This window comes from Salmo salar, chromosome ssa13 (genome assembly GCF_905237065.1).
Source record: "Salmo salar chromosome ssa13, Ssal_v3.1, whole genome shotgun sequence".
In the NCBI taxonomy this organism is placed as follows: domain Eukaryota; kingdom Metazoa; phylum Chordata; class Actinopteri; order Salmoniformes; family Salmonidae; genus Salmo; species Salmo salar.
In genome coordinates this window covers 110,243,705-110,266,676 of record NC_059454.1, presented here as the reverse complement: position 1 = coordinate 110,266,676, position 22,972 = coordinate 110,243,705, and the positions used below count along the sequence as shown (strand labels likewise).

The following is a 22,972-nucleotide window of genomic DNA, read 5'->3' as shown; positions in this document are numbered from 1 at the left end:
GAACACAAGCATTTAGTTAGATACTACTGTACTGTTGGAGCTAGAAACACAAGCATTTAGTTAGATACTACTGTTGGAGCTAGGAACACAAGCATTTAGTTAGATACTACTGCACTGTTGGAGCTAGAAACACAAGCATTTAGTTAGATATTACTGCACTGTTGGAGCTGGGAACACAAGCATTTAGTTAGATATTACTGCACTGTTGGAGCTAGAAACACAAGCATTTAGTTAGATACTACTGTTGGAGCTAGAAACACAAGCATTTAGTTAGATATTACTGTACTGTTGGAGCTGGGAACACAAGCATTTAGTTAGATACTACTGCACTGTTGGAGGTAGAAACACAAGCATTTAGTTAGATATTACTGCACTGTTGGAGCTGGGAACACAAGCATTTAGTTAGATATTACTGCACTGTTGGAGCTAGAAACACAAGCATTTAGTTAGATATTGCTGCACTGTTGGAGCTAGAAACACAAGCATTTAGTTAGATATTACTGCACTGTTGGAGCTAGAAACACAAGCATTTAGTTAGATACTACTGTTGGAGCTAGAAACACAAGCATTTAGTTAAATACTACTGCACTGTTGGAGCTAGAAACACAAGCATTTAGTTAGATATTACTGTACTGTTGGAGCTGGGAACACAAGCATTTAGTTAGATACTACTGCACTGTTGGAGGTAGAAACACAAGCATTTAGTTAGATATTACTGCACTGTTGGAGCTGGGAACACAAGCATTTAGTTAGATATTACTGCACTGTTGGAGCTAGAAACACAAGCATTTAGTTAGATACTACTGTTGGAGCTAGAAACACAAGCATTTAGTTAGATATTACTGTACTGTTGGAGCTGGGAACACAAGCATTTAGTTAGATACTACTGCACTGTTGGAGGTAGAAACACAAGCATTTAGTTAGATATTACTGCACTGTTGGAGCTGGGAACACAAGCATTTAGTTAGATATTACTGTACTGTTGGAGCTAGAAACACAAGCATTTAGTTAGATATTACTGTTGGAGCTAGAAACACAAGCATTTAGTTAGATATTACTGCATTGTTGGAGCTAGAAACACAAGCATTTAGCTACTCCCACAATAACATCTGCTAAATATGTGTATGTGACCAATAACATTTGATTTGATTTGGACTGTATCCATTTACTTACTACAGCCTGACAAAGATTACAAGAGTTGAATCTGATTCTAAAATCTAATACAGATCACATCATTCCCACCATGCGGGTTTAATTTGAGGTTATGTCATATCCCATGGTACTTTAAAGCCATGCCAAGCGGATTATACTACCCCTGTAACAGCCTGCTCATGAGAGTACTGACTTCATCCCAAATGGCTCCCTATTCCCTATGTAGTGCACTACTTTTGACCAGCGCCCATAGGCTTCTGGTCAAAAGTAGTGCACTAGGAAATGTACCCCATATGGCAAGCTGAATAATCCTTCACCAGCATGTTAGGCATTACAATAATATAAGAATACATACACTTTCGGTTTAAAAGCTTTCAGTATCCAGTTGAAGCAGCAATCTTGGCACGTTCCCTGCTTTTCCATAATATCCAAAACAACAACATGCCTGGCTATGGAGATGTTTCTTGCTACTTTGGCATCATATTCATGTATGATTTGTAAATTCAGAGTGCACGACTGCCCAGTGAAGAATACAGCCTGTAATCAGCCCTACGTCTGTAGTGGAAGATATGATGTGAAACTCAATCAATGGGACCTATTGTCTTCTTCAGGAGAAATGTTGCCTGACCAGATCTGAACCTGTCTGAGTGTTAGATTCACTACTTCCTTCTTGTCTTGTCAGTGGTCAATATGTTCACTACTTCCTTCTTGTCTTGTCAGTGGTCAATATGTTCACTACTTCCTTCTTGTCTTGTCAATATGTTCACTACTTCCTTCTTGTCTTGTCAATAGGTTCACTACTTCCTTCTTGTCTTGTCAATATGTTCACTACTTCCTTCTTGTCTTGTCAATAGGTTCACTACTTCCTTCTTGTCTTGTCAGTGGTCAATAGGTTCACTACTTCCTTCTTGTCTTGTCAATAGATTCACTACTTCCTTCTTGTCTTGTCAATAGGTTCACTACTTCCTTCTTGTCTTGTCAGTGGTCAATAGGTTCACTACTTCCTTCTTGTCTTGTCAATATGTTCACTACTTCCTTCTTGTCTTGTCAGTGGTCAATAGGTTCACTACTTCCTTCTTGTCTTGTCAGTGGTCAATATGTTCACTACTTCCTTCTTGTCTTGTCAGTGGTCAATATGTTCACTACTTCCTTCTTGTCTTGTCAGTGGTCAATATGTTCACTACTTCCTTCTTGTCTTGTCAATAGGTTCACTACTTCCTTCTTGTCTTGTCAGTGGTCAATAGGTTCACTACTTCCTTCTTGTCTTGTCAATAGATTCACTACTTCCTTCTTGTCTTGTCAATATGTTCACTACTTCCTTCTTGTCTTGTCAGTGGTCAATATGTTCACTACTTCCTTCTTGTCTTGTCAGTGGTCAATATGTTCACTACTTCCTTCTTGTCTTGTCAGTGGTCAATAGGTTCACTACTTCCTTCTTGTCTTGTCAGTGGTCAATATGTTCACTACTTCCTTCTTGTCTTGTCAGTGGTCAATAGGTTCACTACTTCCTTCTTGTCTTGTCAGTGGTCAATATGTTCACTACTTCCTTCTTGTCTTGTCAGTGGTCAATAGGTTCACTACTTCCTTCTTGTCTTGTCAGTGGTCAATATGTTCACTACTTCCTTCTTGTCTTGTCAGTGGTCAATAGGTTCACTACTTCCTTCTTGTCTTGTCAGTGGTCAATAGGTTCACTACTTCCTTCTTGTCTTGTCAGTGGTCAATATGTTCACTACTTCCTTCTTGTCTTGTCAGTGGTCAATAGGTTCACTACTTCCTTCTTGTCTTGTCAGTGGTCAATAGGTTCACTACTTCCTTCTTGTCTTGTCAGTGGTCAATAGGTTCACTACTTCCTTCTTGTCTTGTCAGTGGTCAATAGGTTCACTACTTCCTTCTTGTCTTGTCAGTGGTCAATAGGTTCACTACTTCCTTCTTGTCTTGTCAGTGGTCAATAGGTTCACTACTTCCTTCTTGTCTTGTCAGTGGTCAATAGGTTCACTACTTCCTTCTTGTCTTGTCAGTGGTCAATATGTTCACTACTTCCTTCTTGTCTTGTCAGTGGTCAATATGTTCACTACTTCCTTCTTGTCTTGTCAGTGGTCAATATGTTCACTACTTCCTTCTTGTCTTGTCAATAGGTTCACTACTTCCTTCTTGTCTTGTCAGTGGTCAATAGGTTCACTACTTCCTTCTTGTCTTGTCAATAGATTCACTACTTCCTTCTTGTCTTGTCAATATGTTCACTACTTCCTTCTTGTCTTGTCAGTGGTCAATATGTTCACTACTTCCTTCTTGTCTTGTCAGTGGTCAATATGTTCACTACTTCCTTCTTGTCTTGTCAGTGGTCAATAGGTTCACTACTTCCTTCTTGTCTTGTCAGTGGTCAATATGTTCACTACTTCCTTCTTGTCTTGTCAGTGGTCAATATGTTCACTACTTCCTTCTTGTCTTGTCAGTGGTCAATATGTTCACTACTTCCTTCTTGTCTTGTCAATAGGTTCACTACTTCCTTCTTGTCTTGTCAGTGGTCAATAGGTTCACTACTTCCTTCTTGTCTTGTCAATAGGTTCACTACTTCCTTCTTGTCTTGTCAATATGTTCACTACTTCCTTCTTGTCTTGTCAGTGGTCAATATGTTCACTACTTCCTTCTTGTCTTGTCAGTGGTCAATATGTTCACTACTTCCTTCTTGTCTTGTCAGTGGTCAATAGGTTCACTACTTCCTTCTTGTCTTGTCAGTGGTCAATATGTTCACTACTTCCTTCTTGTCTTGTCAGTGGTCAATAGGTTCACTACTTCCTTCTTGTCTTGTCAGTGGTCAATATGTTCACTACTTCCTTCTTGTCTTGTCAGTGGTCAATAGGTTCACTACTTCCTTCTTGTCTTGTCAGTGGTCAATATGTTCACTACTTCCTTCTTGTCTTGTCAGTGGTCAATAGGTTCACTACTTCCTTCTTGTCTTGTCAGTGGTCAATAGGTTCACTACTTCCTTCTTGTCTTGTCAGTGGTCAATATGTTCACTACTTCCTTCTTGTCTTGTCAGTGGTCAATAGGTTCACTACTTCCTTCTTGTCTTGTCAGTGGTCAATATGTTCACTACTTCCTTCTTGTCTTGTCAGTGGTCAATAGGTTCACTACTTCCTTCTTGTCTTGTCAGTGGTCAATAGGTTCACTACTTCCTTCTTGTCTTGTTGTCAATAGGTTCACTACTTCCTTCTTGTCTTGTCAGTGTCAATATGTTCACTACTTCCTTCTTGTCTTGTCAGTGGTCAATAGGTTCACTACTTCCTTCTTGTCTTGTCAGTGGTCAATATGTTCACTACTTCCTTCTTGTCTTGTCAACAGGTTCACTACTTCCCTCTTGTCTTGTCAATATGTTCACTACTTCCTTCTTGTCTTGTCAGTGGTCAATATGTTCACTACTTCCTTCTTGTCTTGTCAACAGGTTCACTACTTCCCTCTTGTCTTGTCAATATGTTCACTACTTCCTTCTTGTCTTGTCAATAGGTTCACTACTTCCTTCTTGTCTTGTCAACATGTTCACTACTTCCTTCTTGTCTTGTCAATAGGTTCACTACTTCCTTCTTGTCTTGTCAGTGGTCAATATGTTCACTACTTCCCTCGTCTTGACAGTAGTCAATTGTCACTGTAGCAATTAAGGACAAGATTACAGTCCCCTAATTACTTCATAATGAATTGGTATGTTTGGTCCCACAAGCTCTTTATCTAGCTGGAGCATCTCTGTCTGTCTGGTGTACCGTCTGTCTGGTCTGTCTGTGTACTGTCTGTCTGGTCTACTGTCTGTCTGGTCTCTCTGGTCTACTGTCCTGTCTGTCTGCTCTACTGTCCTGTCTGTCTGGTCTACTGTCTGTCTGGTCTACTGTCTGTCTGGTCTACTGTCTGTGTGGTCTACTGTCTGTCTGGTCTACTGTCTGTCTGGTCTACTGTCTGTCTGGTCTCTCTGGTCTACTGTCCTGTCTGTCTGCTCTACTGTCCTGTCTGTCTGGTCTACTGTCCTGTCTGTCTGGTCTACTGTCCTGTCTGTCTGTTCTACGACCTGTCTGTCTGGTCTACTGTCCTGTCTGTCTGGTCTACTGTCCTGTCTGGTCTAATTTCCTGTCTGTCTGGTCTACTGTCCTGTCTGGTCTCCTGTCTGTCTGGTCTCCTGTCTGTCCTGTCTGTCTGGTCTACTGTCCTGTCTGTCTGGTCTACTGTCTGTCTGGTCTACTGTCCTGTCTGGTCTACTGTCTGTCTGGTCTACTGTCTGTCTGGTCTACTGTCTGTCTGGTCTACTGTCTGTGTGGTCTACTGTCTGTCTGTCTGGTCTACTGTCTGTCTGTCTGGTCTACTGTCCTGTCTGGTCTACTGTCCTGTCTGGTCTACTGTCCTGTCTGGTCTACTGTCTGTCTGTCTGGTCTACTGTCTGTCTGGTCTACTGTCCTGTCTGGTCTACTGTCTGTCTGTCTGGTCTACTGTCTGTCTGTCTGGTCTACTGTCCTGTCTGGTCTACTGTCCTGTCTGGTCTACTGTCTGTGTGGTCTACTGTCTGTGTGGTCTACTGTCCTGTCTGGTCTACTGTCCTGTCTGGTCTACTGTCCTGTCTGGTCTACTGTCCTGTCTGGTCTACTGTCTTGTCTGGTCTACTGTCCTGTCTGGTCTACTGTCTGTGTGGTCTACTGTCCTGTCTGGTCTACTGTCTGTCTGTCTGGTCTACTGTCTGTCTGTCTGGTCTACTGTCTGTCTGGTCTACTGTCTGTCTGGTCTCCTGTCTGTCTGGTCTCCTGTCTGTCTGGTCTCCTGTCTGTCCTGTCTGTCTCGTCTACTGTCCTGTCTGTCTAATCTACTGTCTGTCTAATCTACTGTCTGTCTGTCTGGTCTACTGTCCTGTCTGTCTGGTCTACTGTCTGTCTGGTCTACTGTCTGTCTGGTCTACTGTCTGTGTGGTCTACTGTCTGTGTGGTCTACTGTCTGTCTGGTCTACTGTCCTGTCTGGTCTACTGTCTGTGTGGTCTACTGTCCTGTCTGGTCTACTGTCCTGTCTGGTCTACTGTCTGTCTGTCTGGTCTACTGTCTGTCTGGTCTACTGTCTGTCTGGTCTACTGTCCTGTCTGTCTGGTCTACTGTCCTGTCTGGTCTACTGTCTGTCTGGTCTACTGTCTGTGTGGTCTACTGTCTGTCTGTCTGGTCTACTGTCTGTCTGGTCTACTGTCCTGTCTGGTCTACTGTCCTGTCTGGTCTACTGTCCTGTCTGGTCTACTGTCTGTGTGGTCTACTGTCCTGTCTGGTCTACTGTCCTGTCTGGTCTACTGTCTGTCTGGTCTACTGTCCTGTCTGGTCTACTGTCTGTGTGGTCTACTGTCCTGTCTGGTCTACTGTCCTGTCTGGTCTACTGTCTGTCTGTCTGGTCTACTGTCTGTCTGGTCTACTGTCTGTCTGTCTGGTCTACTGTCTGTCTGTCTGGTCTACTGTCTGTCTGTCTGGTCTACTGTCCTGTCTGTCTGGTCTACTGTCTGTGTGGTCTACTGTCCTGTCTGTCTGGTCTACTGTCTGTCTGTCTGGTCTACTGTCTGTCTGGTCTACTGTCTGTCTGGTCTACTGTCTGTGCTGGTCTACTGTCTGTCTGGTCTACTGTCTGTCTGGTCTACTGTCTGTGTGGTGTACTGTTTGTGACTCGCTCTGAGTATAAAATGGCACCTTTATTACAACTTTAGACCAGGGCCCATACGATATAACAAGTTGTAACAACAGTCAGGACAGACAGAGATTTACCTCATCTCCCTCCCAGCGTTGTTCTCAAGACCAGCTAGGAGGAACTCAAGGATTGGAAAGGCTGTAATATAGCCTTTAGTTGCTTCTACATCTGCATTGCTTGCTGTTTAGGGGTTTTAAGCTGGGTTTCTGTATAAGCACTTTGTGACATCAGCTGATGTAAGAAAGGGCTTTTATAAATAAATTTGATTGATTGAGTTGACTTATACCTTTCAGTTCCTAGCGGAGCAGAGGGCCTCAACATGATTTCCAGCATTACAGCATAGTTCACATGTATGCAGTCAACATTTTAAAGCAATGACGATCAAATCATGATGTATTCCTCGCAACAATACAACATCACCACCAATGACATTTCCATACAGAGCAAACCTCAGATGTAAGGACCTGCGTTGTTCTGGTACCGGTTCCGATCGACATTTTCATAGATTTTAATAAACAAAAGCACTTTCTGTTTGTCATAGATCAGGGACGGACAACTTTGATGGCGGCGAATTCTAACGCATGGCCCTGTAATTCTACACATTTTGCAATAAGGTGGAGGCAAATGTTTGCAGTTTTTAATATGATAACTGATGAGCAATGATCAAGATTAGATAGCTTGCTGCTAGACTAATTTACCAATCTAAAACAATGTTGCTGACATGAGATAATTGAGTGTCTGCTGAAAAAGTTGTCTATTCTATTATTCTAACTGTCAACAGTAAGTTGAGACCCTGACTGAATTCCCAAAAAGAAATATAATATACAGTATATATATATATATATATTTTTTTATTGGCCCGAGGGCCTAAACCAGTTGCCCATCCCTGTCATAGATGGACAAGATTAATATGAGATGAAAAGCAAGTCCCCAATGAGTTCAGGAAGCCAAGCTAGAGATCTGAGACATTCACAGAGATGGAGGGGAGACGTTTTGACCAAAAGAGACCTTGAGAAAATATGCAGATTGTCCCTCTAACACTAAACATTCAAATATGTATTTTTTTAAGTTAGAAAGAAGGTGAAATCTTATAGCTAGTCCTTTTATAATTTGATTCAACTATATTTAGAAAGCATACCAATCATTTCAAGCCTTATTCAAACAGTTTTGTTGAATAGAAAATACATCATATAAATATTTGTACTGTGTACTGGAGCTTGTCTCCTTAAAAGTGACTACACTATTATTACCAGAAAGGTGAGATTTTAACCTTTCTTTGAGTAAGCAGCATTACTAGTTATTGTTTATGGCCCTCTCATGATAAATAATTACTTTTGGGGATGACTTAGATTACATTTTCTATTACATTTAGTTACATTTAACTGGTTAATAGTTACTTAGATTACATTTTCTATTACATTTAGTTACATTTAACTGGTTAATAGTTACTTAGATTACATTTTCGATTACATTTAGTTACATTTAACTGGATAACATAAAAAAGAAAGACCAATTGTTTCCACGCTTACATTACGTCATATCATGTAAAGTGTAAAGTCAGGTCACTCACATTCTCATGAGTACTCTGAATACTGACAGATGAAGAGCTTCTTGTTCTCATGAGTACTATGAGTACTGACAGATTAAGAGCTTCTTGTTCTCATGAGTACTCTGAATACTGACAGATTAAGAGCTTCTTGTTCTCATGAGTACTATGAGTACTGACAGATCAAGAGCTTCTTCTTCTCATGAGTACTCTGAGTACTGACAGAGAGCTTCTTGTTCTCATGAGTACTCTGAGTACTGACAGATCAAGAGCCTCTTGTTCTCATGAGTACTCTGAGTACTGACAGATCAAGAGCTTCTTTTTCTCATGAGTACTATGAGTACTGACAGATCAAGAGCTTCTTCTTCTCATGAGTACTCTGAGTACTGACAGATTAAGAGCTTCTTCTTCTCATGAGTACTATGAGTACTGACAGATCAAGAGCGTCTTGTTCTCATGAGTACTCTGAGTACTGACAGATCAAGAGCTTCTTCTTCTCATGAGTACTCTGAGTACTGACAGATTAAGAGCTTCTTCTTCTCATGAGTACTATGAGTACTGACAGATCAAGAGCGTCTTGTTCTCATGAGTACTCTGAGTACTGACAGATAGAGAGCTTCTTGTTCTCATGAGTACTCTGAGTTCTTCGCTAATCTTTCTAAGAGGAAATTAAAAAAATGTGATACAGCAAAGCATGATCTGAAGATAACATCACCATTGTAATGGCAAACTCTTCCTCCTTCACCTTTCACCAGTCCTGAGCAACTTGAAAGACAACATTTCAGAAGCCCCCGTCATGGCTTTGGAAGTGTAGATGAATGACCTCATCACCTGTCCAGTAAGAAGCTGATAGATTCACTTTAAGGACAGACAGACAGACAGACAGACAGACAGACAGACAGACAGACAGACAGACAGACAGACAGACAGACAGACAGACAGACAGACGTTTCCCTGTGAGTGTAGTGTGTAGGCCATCTGATCATGACAGATGTAACCTTGGTTACCATATCACATCAATAAAGAACAATGTGCCTTTCCAAGGTAACTCTAGGTCAATCCTAACATTCAAGATTGTTCAATCATTCTGATTGATTATTTTGGCTAATCAATGCTACTGATCGTGATCAATGACGACGCATGATGGAACTGTTGCATGAGAGTCAACGTGACTCTCACACACACACACACACACACACACACACACACACACACACACACACACACACACACACACACACACACACACACAGTAATTCCGAGGTGCAGCTAAGACAGAATAATGTGTGCTGAACTGGGGAAGGAAACTGATTTCTGTGGAGCCAGAGTCTGTTCAATCATTAATGACTGGTAGAGATGCTGTTATGGGTTTATGACCACGGTAGAGATGCTGTTATGGGTTTATGACCACGGTAGAGATGCTGTTATGGGGTTAACGTGGCTTTCTGTCCTTAAATAAACTGATATTCCAACATACAGCGTTTCTCATGTACAGTACAGCATTAACAGTCTGGAAATAGTGTGTTTAGCTAACTGTATGTTTAGCTAACTGTGTGTTTAGCTAACTGTGTATTTAGCTAACTGTGTGTTTAGCTAACTGTGTGTTTAGTTAACTGTATGTTTAGCTAACTGTGTGTTTAGTTAACTGTGTATTTAGCTAACTGTATGTTTAGCTAACTGTGTATTTAGCTAACTGTGTGTTTAGCTAACTGTGTGTTTAGCTAACTGTGTGTTTAGTTAACTGTGTGTTTAGCTAACTGTGTGTTTAGTTAACTGTGTGTTTAGTTAACTGTGTGTTTAGCTAACTGTGTGTTTAGCTAACTGTGTGTTTAGCTAACTGTGTATTTAGCTAACTGTGTGTTTAGTTAACTGTGTGTTTAGCTAACTGTGTGTTTAGCTAACTGTGTGTTTAGCTAACTGTGTGTTTAGCTAACTGTGTGTTTAGCCAACATATAAGACCCGCTAGAGTCTAAACATACACAAACTGACGTTACACTGTCTATAAACATGTAGGTGACAGGTCTAGGGCCTATCTACAGTGGAAGGATGTTATACTGTCTATAAACATGTAGGTGATAGGTCTAGGGCCTATCTACAGTGGAAGGACGTTACACTGTCTATAAACATGTAGGTGATAGGTCTAGGACCTATCTACAGTGGAAGGATGTTACACTGTCTATAAACATGTAGGTGATAGGTCTAGGGCCTATCTACAGTGGAAGGATGTTACACTGTCTATAAACATGTAGGTGATAGGTCTAGGACCTATCTACAGTGGAAGGATGTTACACTGTCTATAAACATGTAGGTGATAGGTCTAGGACCTATCTACAGTGGAAGGATGTTACACTGTCTATAAACATGTAGGTGACAGGTCTAGGGCCTATCTACAGTGGAAGGACGTTACACTGTCTATAAACATGTAGGTGACATGTCTAGGGCCTATCTACAGTGGAAGGACGTTACACTGTCTATAAACATGTAGGTGACAGGTCTAGGGCCTATCTACAGTGGAAGGATGTTACACTGTCTATAAACATGTAGGTGATAGGTCTAGGGCCTATCTACAGTGGAAGGATGTTACACTGTCTATAAACATGTAGGTGATAGGTCTAGGGCCTATCTACAGTGGAAGGATGTTACACTGTCTATAAACATGTAGGTGACAGGTCTAGGGCCTATCTACAGTGGAAGGATGTTACACTGTCTATAAACATGTAGGTGATAGGTCTAGGGCCTATCTACAGTGGAAGGACGTTACACTGTCTATAAACATGTAGGTGACAGGTCTAGGGCCTATCTACAGTGGAAGGATGTTACACTGTCTATAAACATGTAGGTGATAGGTCTAGGGCCTATCTACAGTGGAAGGATGTTACACTGTCTATAAACATGTAGGTGATAGGTCTAGGGCCTATCTACAGTGGAAGGATGTTACACTGTCTATAAACATGTAGGTGACAGGTCTAGGGCCTATCTACAGTGGAAGGATGTTACACTGTCTATAAACATGTAGGTGACAGGTCTAGGGCCTATCTACAGTGGAAGGATGTTACACTGTCTATAAACATGTAGGTGACAGGTCTAGGGCCTATCTACAGTGGAAGGATGTTACACTGTCTATAAACATGTAGGTGACAGGTCTAGGGCCTATCTACAGTGGAAGGATGTTATACTGTCTATAAACATGTAGGTGATAGGTCTAGGGCCTATCTACAGTGGAAGGACGTTACACTGTCTATAAACATGTAGGTGACAGGTCTAGGGCCTATCTACAGTGGAAGAACTAACAGGAGGGATATTCCATAAATACCAGATACAGATGTACTGTAGTAGTAGTAAAACACAACTCACACAGACAGTTTCTAAAAACAGCTTGAAGCAGAAAGTAACTAAGAGGTAACTAAGAGTTGAATCAATCTGAGTGGATGTGGAACACAGACAGACAGACACAGAGAAAGAGAGATAGAGAGAGAGACAGAGACATTGAGAGAGAGAGAGAGAGAGAGAGAGAGACAGAGAGATCAAGAGAGACAGAGAGAGTGGCCTGAGGTCAAACCACACGACCAACAACATTGGACACTTTATGGAACACAAAGCCTTCACTATCTCATCCTGGAATATCCAAGGTCAAAGGTCATCTGCCTTTGGCCTAAAGAGCAGGAACCTGGACTTCATCAAAGAAATCGGTAATACAGACATTGTCATCCTGCAAGAAACCTGGTATAGAGGAGACGGACCCACTGGTTGTCCTCTAGGTTACAGAGAGCTGGTAGTCCCATCCACCACACTACCAGGTGGGTGGTATAGAGGAGACGGACCCACTGGTTGTCCTCTAGGTTACAGAGAGCTGGTAGTCCCATCCACCAATCTACCAGGTGGGTGGTATAGAGGAGACGGACCCACTGGTTTCCCTCTAGGTTACAGAGAGCTGGTAGTCCCAACCACTAAACTACCAGGTGTGAAACAGGGAAGGGACTCAGGGGGTATGCTAATTTGGTATAGATCAGCTCTCTGTAACTTAATGAAATTAATCAAAACAGGAACATTTTACATCTGGCTAGAAATTCAAAAGGAAATTATTTCAACAGAGAAAAATGTCCTCCTGTGTGCTACCTATATCCCCCTACTAGAATCCCCATACTATAATGAAGACAGCTTCTCCATCCTACCTATATCCCCCTACTAGAATCCCCATACTATAATGAAGACAGCTTCTCCATCCTACCTATATCCCCCCACTAGAACCCCCATACTATAATGAAGACAGCTTCTCCATCCTACCTATATCCCCCTACTAGAAGCCCCATACTTTAATGAAGACAGCTTCTCCATCCTACCTATATCCCCCCACTAGAATCCCCATACTTTAATGAAGACAGCTTCTCCATCCTACCTATATCCCCCCACTAGAATCCCCATACTTTAATGAAGACAGCTTCTCCATCCTACCTATATCCCCCACTAGAATCCCCATACTTTAATGAAGACAGCTTCTCCATCCTACCTATATCCCCCACTAGAATCCCCATACTTTAATGAAGACAGCTTCTCCATCCTACCTATATCCCCCCACTAGAATCCCCATACTTTAATGAAGACAGCTTCTCCATCCTACCTATATCCCCCCACTAGAACCCCCATACTATAATGAAGACAGCTTCTCCATCCTACCTATATCCCCCCACTAGAATCACCATACTTTAATGAAGACAGCTTCTCCATCCTACCTATATCCCCCACTAGAATCCCCAAACTTTAATGAAGACAGCTTCTCCATCCTACCTATATCCCCCACTAGAACCCCCATACTTTAATGAAGACAGCTTCTCCATCCTACCTATATCCCCCCACTAGAATCACCATACTTTAATGAAGACAGCTTCTCCATCCTACCTATATCCCCCACTAGAATCCCCATACTATAATGAAGACAGCTTCTCCATCCTACCTATATCCCCCCACTAGAATCACCATACTTTAATGAAGACAGCTTCTCCATCCTACCTATATCCCCCACTAGAATCACCATACTTTAATGAAGACAGCTTCTCCATCCTACCTATATCCCCCCACTAGAATCACCATACTTTCATGAAGACAGCTTCTCCATCCTACCTATATCCCCCCACTAGAATCACCATACTTTAATGAAGACAGCTTCTCCATCCTACCTATATCCCCCCACTAGGATCCCCATACTTTAATGAAGACAGCTTCTCCATCCTACCTATATCCCCCCACTAGAATCCCCATACTTTAATGAAGACAGCTTCTCCATCCTACCTATATCCCCCCACTAGAATCCCCATACTTTAACGATGACAGCTTCTCCATCCTGGAGGGGGAAATCAATCATTTCCAGGCCCAGGGACATGTACTAGTCTGTGGCGATCTAAATGCCAGAACTGGACAAGAACCTGACACCCTCAGCACACAGGGGGACAAACACCTGCCTGGAGGTGACAGCATTCCCTCCCCCATATGCCCCCCTAGACACAACTACGACAACATAACCAACAAAAACAGAAAACACCGTTTCCCTAGAGCACACAAAAAACGATATATACCTTGGCATAAACATCAGCGCCACAAAGCTGCCAACGATCTGAGAGACAAGGCAAGAAGGGAATTCTATGCCATCAAAAGGAACATAAAATTCGACATACCAATTAGGATCTGGCTAAAAATACTTTAATCAGTTATAGAACCCATTGCCCTTTATGGTTGTGAGGTTTGGGGTCCGCTCACCAACCAAGAATTCACAAAATGGGACAAACGCCTAATTGAGACTCTGCATGCAGAATTCTGCACAAATATCCTCCGTGTACAAAACACCAAATAATGCATGCAGAGCCATCACCTACAGAGAGATGAACCTGGAGAAGAGTCCCCCTAAGCAAGCTGGTCCTGGGGCTCTGTTCACAAACACAAACACACCCCACAGAGCCCCAGGACAGCAACACAATTAGACCCAACTGAAATCAAGAGAAAACAAAAAGATATTTTCTTGACAAGTTGGAAAGAATTAACAAAAAAAACCCAGAGGAAACTAGAATGCTATTTGGCTCTAAACAAAGAGTACACAGTGGCAGAATAGCTGACCACTGACTGACCCAAATTTAAGCAAAACTTTATGTACAGACTCAGTGAGCATAGCCTTGCTACTTCACTTGCTTTGGCAATGTTAACATGTTTCCCATGCCAATAAAGCCCTTCAATTGAATTGAATTGAGAGTGTGAGAGTGAGACAAAGACAGAGCGAGACAGAGACAGAGACAGAGCGAGACAGAGAAAGAGAGAGAGCGAGACAGAGACAGAGCGAGACAGAGACAGAGACAGAGACAGAGCGAGACAGAGACAGAGAAAGAGAGAGAGCGAGACAGAGACAGAGCGAGAGAGAGACAAAGAGAGAGAGAGAGCCAGAGCAAGAGAGAGAGAGCCACAGAGAGAGAGAGAGAGAGAGAGAGAGAGAGAGAGAGAGAGAGAGAGAAACAGAGACAGAGAGAGAGAGAGAGAGAGAGAGAGAGAGAGGATTGAGAAAGAGAGAGAGAGAGAGACAGAGAGGGAGAGACTGATAGAGTGGCCTGAGGCCAAACCACACGACCAACAACATTGGCCACTTTATGGAACACAAAGCCTTCACTATGTCATCCTGGAATATCCAAGGTCTGAGGTCATCTATCTGGTCTCCAGTGATATTATGGTAGGAATCCAGGTTACAATTGTATTCACACATTATTTACTTTTCTCACAGATCGCAACAACACTAATTAATGTCTGTTTGTTTTTGTAGATAGAGCAAGATTACATCTGACAAAGCAGACTGTGTTTAAATGGCATGGCATATACAGACAGAATGACATGTATACCAAAGAACACGGCCCTGTGTGAACCAAGGCCTCGATTTCAATGGATCATCATCTGATGACAAGGGCAGAGTCCAATCACTCAATACCTTATTAACCTAATCCTGTGTGTTTTAAAATGGCCACCAACTCACTGGTATTTCAGAGCTGTAATGAGAAGCCAAAGAGGGTTCTGAAGATAAGCTATAAACATTCCAGAACCATCAACAGCAACAAAAGGTGTGGAAGTCTAGACCTATTGTTCACCAGTCTTGGTATGACTGATGATGAAATGCCGACCTTTCTACCCCGAGAGAGTTTTCATTATCGTGACTGTTGTATACATTCTATCTCAGGACAACAAAAACAACAAGCAGACAATTAACAAACTGTACCGGGCTATAAACAAGCAGGATGGACCTGGAGGCTGCTGTTCGTGTTTCCGAGGATTTGAATTCCGCATCACTAAGACACGTGGCGCCAACAGCATTGTAGTTACTCCACAATACTAAACTAAATGACAGAGTGAAAAGAAGGAAGCCTGTACAGAATACAAATATTCCAAAACATGCATCCTTTAAGAGCAGCGACATCCCTGGGTCGCTCGTCTTTTCAGTTCGCTGCAGCTAGCGACTGGAACGGGCTGCAACAAACACTCAAACTGGACAGTTTTATCTTTAATCTCTTCATTCAAAGACTCAGTTGTGGCTGATTTGCGTGATGTATTGTCGTCTCTGCCTTCTTGCCCTTTGTGCTGTTGTCTGTGCACAATAATGTTTGTACCATGTTTTGTGCTGCTACCATGTTGTGTTGCTACCATGTTGTTGTCATGTTGTGTTGCTACCATGCTGTGTTGTCATGTGTTGCTGCCTTGCTATGTTGCTGTCTTAGGTCTCTCTTTATGTAGTGTTGTGTTGTCTCTCTGGTCGTGATGTGTGTTTTGTCCTATATTTATATTTTATAAAAACAATTATTTTTAATTCCAGCCCGTCACTGCAGGAGGCCTTTTGCATTTTGGTAGGCTGTCATTGTAAATAAGAATTTACTGACTTGCCTAGTTAAATAAAGGTTAAATAAAAAAATAAAATTCACAGGAGAGCCATTTGAACATAAACTTTAAAAAACATCAAAATAATCTTGAAGCGTGGATTCTGATTGGTCAGACCAGCGATGAATAGTCCTTAGCACTCCTACTTCCTGTTTGAGTTTCTGCCTATAGGAAGGGAGGAGCAAAATGGAGTTCTGGTCAGATTTGCCGAAGGGAGGGCAGGGGAGGGCCTTGTAGTCATCCCGGAAGTTGGAGTAGCAGTGGTCGAGTGTTTTAGCAGGGCGAGGACTACAGTCAATGTGTTGATAGAACTTCGGTAGCCTTTTCCTCAAATTTGCTTTGTTAAAATCCCCAGCTACATTAAATGCAGCCTCAGGATATGTGGTTTCCAGTTTGCATAAAGTCCAGTGAAGTTCTTTGAGGGCCGCCGTGGTATCAGCTTGAGGGGGAATATACACGGCTGTGACTATAACCGAAGAGAATTCTCTTGGGAGGTAATACGGTCAACATTTGATTGGGAGGTATTCTAGGTCGGGTGAACAAAAGGACTTGAGTTCCTGTATGTTATCACAATCACACCATGAGTAGTTAATCATGAAACATGCACTTCTTCTTCCTGGAGAGATATTTATTCCTGTCTGCGCGATGAACTGAGAACCCAACTGGCAGTACGGACTCAGACAGTATATCCCGAGAGAGCCATGTTTCTGTGAAACAGCGTATGTTACAATCCCTGATGTCTTTCTGGAAAGAAACCCTCACCCTGAGCTCATCAACTTTATTGTCCAGAGACTGAACATTAGCGAGTAATATACTCAGAAGCGGTGGGTGGTGTGCGCGCCTTCTAAGTCGGACCAGAAGACCACTCCGAGTACCTCTCCTCTACCAGTGTTGTTTTGGGTCGGCCTCTGGAATCAGTTCAATTGCCCTTGGGGGTGCAAACAAAGGATCTGCTTCGGTAAAGTCGTATTCCTGGTCGTAATGCTGGTGAGTTACTGCCGCTCTGGTATCCAATAGTTCTTCCCGGCTGTATGTAAGAACACAAAACATTATGTGGGCTAATAATGAAAGAAATAATACATTAAAAAAAAATACTGCAAAGTTTCCTAAGAGCTAGAAGCGAGGCAGCCCTCTCTATCGGCACCATTTTGTTTAGCCTATCAGAAGCTGGCATCAACCCATCCAGATCAAGATCACCCAAAAATGTATAACTCAGATTTATCAGATTTAGCAATATGTTCCGGGACTCCGCCAATAGCGTCGACGAGCTAACCACCTCGGTCACCTGATTGGTCAGGAAATGCATCTCCAACGTTGTCTTCACAGTGAAGGTTCTCTGCTTCCCCAATCAAAAGCCCTGGTTAAACACAGAGTTGTACGCTAAACGCTAAAGAACAGAGCTACCGCTCACAGGGCTATCGCAGCCAATCCCGAGGCTTCATCTGAGGACACGAACGCGTACAGGAAGTCCTGCTATGACCTCCTCAGAGCCGTCAAACAGCCAAAATGACAATATCGGAGCAAGGTGGAATCCTATTAACACGTCTCTGACCCTCAACGGATGTGACAGGGGCTACAGTGCATTACGGACAACAAAGGAAGCCCTAGCCATGATCTGCCCAACTAAATGCCTTTTATGCACGCTTTCACAACAACAACACAGAGCCCTGCAGGCACCCCACTGATCATGAAGAATGAGCGATCCCTCTTTCTCCGAGGCTAACGTGAGTAAGGTTTTTAAACAGGTCAACACTCGTAAGACCGCTTGGCCAGATGGTTTTCCAGGGTGTGTCATCAGGGCATGTGCAGACCAGCCGGCAGGCATCTTCACTGACATTTTCATCCTCTCCCTCTCCCAGTCTCAAATCCCAGCACGTTTCGAGTTGACTATGATCATTCCTGTTCCCCCAAAAATGTGAAGGTATCCTGCCACAATGACTAACCGCCCTGTAGCTCTCACATCTGTAATCATGAAGTGCTTTGAAAGGCTGGTTATGGCTCACATCAACTCCATCATCCCCAGACCCACACCAAGTTGAATAACGACCCAACAGATCCACAGACAATGCAATCTCAGTTGTACCCCACGCTGTTCTCTACCACATAGAAAAGAGCTATATCTATGTGAGGATGTTGTTCATTGACTACAGCTCAGCGTTCAACACCATAGTGCCCACGAAGCTCATCACTAAGCTAAGGACCCTGGGACTGAACAACTCCCTCTGCAACTGGATCCTGGACATCCTGACGGCCCCAGGTGGTAAGGGTAGGCAACACCTTTGCCAAGCTGACCCGCTCTCGACTGGAAGGCCCTACAGAGGGTGGTGCGGACGGCCCAGTGCATCACTGAGGTTGAGCTAACAGCCATCCAGGATGTACACGCCAGGCGGTGTCTGAGAAAGGCCCAAAAGACTCCAGCCACCTCAGACGTGGACTGTTCTCCATGCTCCCGTCCGGCAGGCGGTACCGGTGCATCAAGGCTCAGACAGACAGACTCCTAAACAGCTTCTATCCCCTGGCCATAAGACTGTTCTCCATGTTCCCGTCCGGGAGGCGGTACCGGTGCATCAAGGCTCAGACAGACAGACTCCTAAACAGCTTCTATCCCCTGGCCATAAGACTGTTCTCCATGTTCCCGTCCCGCAGGCGGTACCGGTGCATCAAGGCTCAGACCAACAGACTCCTAAACAGCTTCTATCCCCTGGCCATAAGACTGTTCTCCATGTTCCCGTCTGGCAGGCGGTACCGGTGCATCAAGGCTCAGACCAACAGACTCCTAAACAGCTTCTATCCCCTGGCCATAAGACTGTTCTCCATGTTCCCGTCCGCAGGCGGTACCGGTGCATCAAGGCTCAGACAGACAGACTCCTAAACAGCTTCTATCCCCTGGCCATAAGACTGTTCTCCATGTTCCCGTCCGGCAGGCGGTACCGGTGCATCAAGGCTCAGACCAACAGACTCCTAAACAGCTTCATTCAATTCTATTACCATTAGTATTTATCTATTTATCCTGCCACTGGTCAGTATTACACCTGCTTACCTGTATATATTACCATCAGTAGTTATATATTCCTGCTACCAGTCACCTTTCAGCTATGTCTACATGTATATATTACCACTAGTATATTACCATCAGTATTTATATATTCCTGCTACCAGTCACCTTTCAGCTATGTCTACATGTATATATTACCACTACTATATTACCATCAGTAGTTATATATTCCTGCTACCAGTCACCTTTCAGCCCTGTCTACATGTACTGTATATCTACCTATCACACCTAAACTGACAGACACACACACACACACACACACACACACACACACACACACACACACACACACACACACACACACACACACACACACACACACACCCTCCAACACTGTATATAGCTTCCTCTTTTAGTTCTTGTGTTTTTTTCTTGTTTATTTCTTATTATTTCTTAATATTATTATATTTTGTATAATATTGAATACTGCACTGTTGTGTAGGGCTTTCGAGTTAAGCATTTCACTGTGCCAAATAAACCTTGAAAAACTTAAAGTAACAGTCTCCCGATTCAGTTGGCCCTTTAGGAGTAGCATCTGGAAGCCACCATCATGGTAAAATTTAAAGTGCTGAAGCTTTAAAAAAAAAAAGCCTGAGTCGAAACTCATGAAGCCGTGTGTGCTTCCTCAAAACGGCAGCCATGTTAGAAATGCATCAAACTCTGCCTTGGTCCCATTGGATGACTGCGTGTCTGTCATAAACGTCGTAATGATCGGACCAAACTGCAGCGGGGATGTGAATCATCTTCTTCATTTATTAAAGAAATTAACACTTAACAAAAGCATGACAAAAAAAAACCAGTCCTGTAAGGTACATAGACTATACATGGAACTACCCACAAAACACAAGAGAAAATAAACCCACCTAAATATGGCCTCCAATTAGAAGCAACGACAACCAGCTGCTTCTAATTGGAGGTCATTCCCAAAACTAACATAGAAATAGAAAAACTAGAAAACCCACATAGAAATAGAAAACATAGAACATAAACCAAAAACCCCGAAACACACTAAACAAACACCCCCTGCTACGCCCTGACCAAACTACAATAACAAATAACCCCTTTTACTGGTCAGGATGTGACAATGTCGTTTGAGTAGGAGAATACAATGTGTAAAGCAGGTTTACTACTGTACCGTTTCCTTCCCATTAAGGACTTATAGCGACGCTATTGCAACCCTTATGAATATCTATGATATATATTGAATACGACACTGTTTTACTTGCTCTTAAATGCAAGTAAAACTAAATGCATGCTCTTCAATCGATCGCTGCCCACACCTGCCCGCCCGTCCAGCATCACTACTCTGGACGGTTCTGACTTAGAATATGTGGACAACTACAAATACCTAGGTGTCTGGTTAGACTGTAAACTCTCCTTCCAGACTCGCATTAAACATCTCCAATCCAAAATTAAATCTAGAATCGGCTTCCTATTTTGCAACATAGCATCCTTCGCTCATGCCGCCAAACATACCCTCGTAAAACTGACCATCCTACCGATCCTTGACTTCGGCGATGTAATTTACAAAATAGCCTCCAACACTCTACTCAGCAAATTGGATGTAGTCTATCACAGTGCCATCCGTTTTGTCACCAAAGCCCCATATACTACCCACCATTGCGACCTGTAGACTCTCATTGGCTGGCCCTCGCTTCATATTCGTCGCCAAACCCACTGGCTCCAGGTCATCTATAAGTCTTTGCTAGGTAAAGCCCCGCCTTATCTCAGCTCACTGGTCACCATAGCAGCACCCACCTGTAGCACGCGCTCCAGCAGGTATATCTCACTGGTCACCCCCAAAGTCAATTCCTCCTTTGGCCACCTTTCCTTCCAGTTCTCTGCTGCCAATGACTGGAACTAACTGGAAAAATCACTGAAGCTGGAGACTCAGATCTCCCTCACTAGCTTTAAGCACCAGCTGTCAGAGCAGCTCACAGATCACTGCACCTGTGCATAGCCCATCTGTAAACAGCCCATCTATCTACCTACCTCATCCCCATACTGTATTTATTTATTTATCTTGCTCCTTTGCACCCCAGTATCTCAACTTGCACATTCATTCTGCATATCTATTACTCCAGTGTTTAATTGCTAAATTGTCATTATTTCGCCACTATGGCCTATTTATTGCCTTACTTCCCTAATCTTACTTAATTTGCACACACTGAATATAGATTCTTTTTTATTGTGTTATTGACTGTATGTTTGTTTATTCCATGTGTAACTCTGTGTTGTTGTTTTTGTCGCACTGCTTTGCTTTATCTTGGCCAGGTCGCAGTTTTAAATGAGAACTTGTTCTCAACTGGCCTACCTGTAAAATAAAGGTGAATTATTTTATTGTTTTAATCTATTAAAAGGTGAGAGAATAATATATCTAGACATTTGAATCCCTCATATACAGTATCACACAGAGTCCATGTTCAGTTCAGTCAATGTTTAACCAGGTAACTCTGTGCTTGGCAGACACTTCTGTAACCAAACCACACTCACACATTCCTTTCCTCTGAGACCTTGCACACACAACCTATTCAAACAAATCACCTCCGGTGGGAATGGGATGAAAGGTAGTTAACTCAGTGACCAAGTTTTGACACACCTTAAACTACCAGTATAATATGGTCATCCTTTAAACACCTTTAAACTACCAGTATATTATGGTCACCCTTTAAACTACCAGTATATTATGGTCACCCTATAAACTACCAGTATATTATGGTCACCCTTTAAACACCTTTAAACTACCAGTATATTATGGTCACCCTATAAACTACCAGTATATTATGGTCACCCTTTAAACTACCAGTATATTATGGTCACCCTATAAACTACCAGTATATTATGGTCACCCTATAAACTACCAGTATATTATGGTCACCCTATAAACTACCAGTATAATATGGTCACCCTATAAACTACCAGTATAATATGGTCACCCTATAAACTACCAGTATATTATGGTCACCCTATAAACTACCAGTATAATATGGTCACCCTATAAACTACCAGTATAATATGGTCACCCTATAAACTACCAGTATAATATGGTCACCCTATAAACTACCAGTATATTATCGTCACCCTTTAAACACCTTTAAACTACCAGTATATTATGGTCACCCTATAAACTACCAGTATAATATGGTCACCCTATAAACTACCAGTATATTATGGTCACCCTATAAACTACCAGTATAATATGGTCACCCTATAAACTACCAGTATAATATGGTCACCCTATAAACTACCAGTATAATATGGTCACCCTATAAACTACCAGTATATTATGGTCACCCTATAAACTACCAGTATAATATGGTCACCCTATAAACTACCAGTATAATATGGTCACCCTATAAACTACCAGTATAATATGGTCACCCTATAAACTACCAGTATATTATCGTCACCCTTTAAACACCTTTAAACTACCAGTATATTATGGTCACCCTATAAACTACCAGTATAATATGGTCACCCTTTAAACACCTTTAAACTACCAGTATATTATGGTCACCCTTTAAACTACCAGTATATTATGGTCACCCTATAAACTACCAGTATATTATGGTCACCCTATAAACTACCAGTATATTATGGTCACCCTTTAAACACCTTTAAACTACCAGTATAT

At 42.4% G+C, this 22,972-nt stretch overlaps 1 protein-coding gene across 3 annotated transcripts in view; it reads right to left on the bottom strand.

Annotated features, from left to right (window-relative positions):
• LOC106568559 (MOB kinase activator 3B) overlaps nucleotides 1–22,972 on the bottom strand; it is an 81,575-nt gene that overhangs the window by 44,775 nt on the left and 13,828 nt on the right. The window contains exon 1 of one of the 3 annotated variants that reach the window (XM_014138998.2): nucleotides 1,508–1,717. The exons of 1 other annotated variant lie outside the window; for it this stretch is intronic. In XM_014138998.2, coding sequence (XP_013994473.1) covers nucleotides 1,508–1,575 — 68 coding nt within the window. In that variant the 5' untranslated portion in view covers nucleotides 1,576–1,717. Of the gene's footprint in view, nucleotides 1–1,507; nucleotides 1,718–22,972 lie in introns of those variants that run through there. One more of the 3 variants, XM_014138997.2, reaches the window with a different exon arrangement.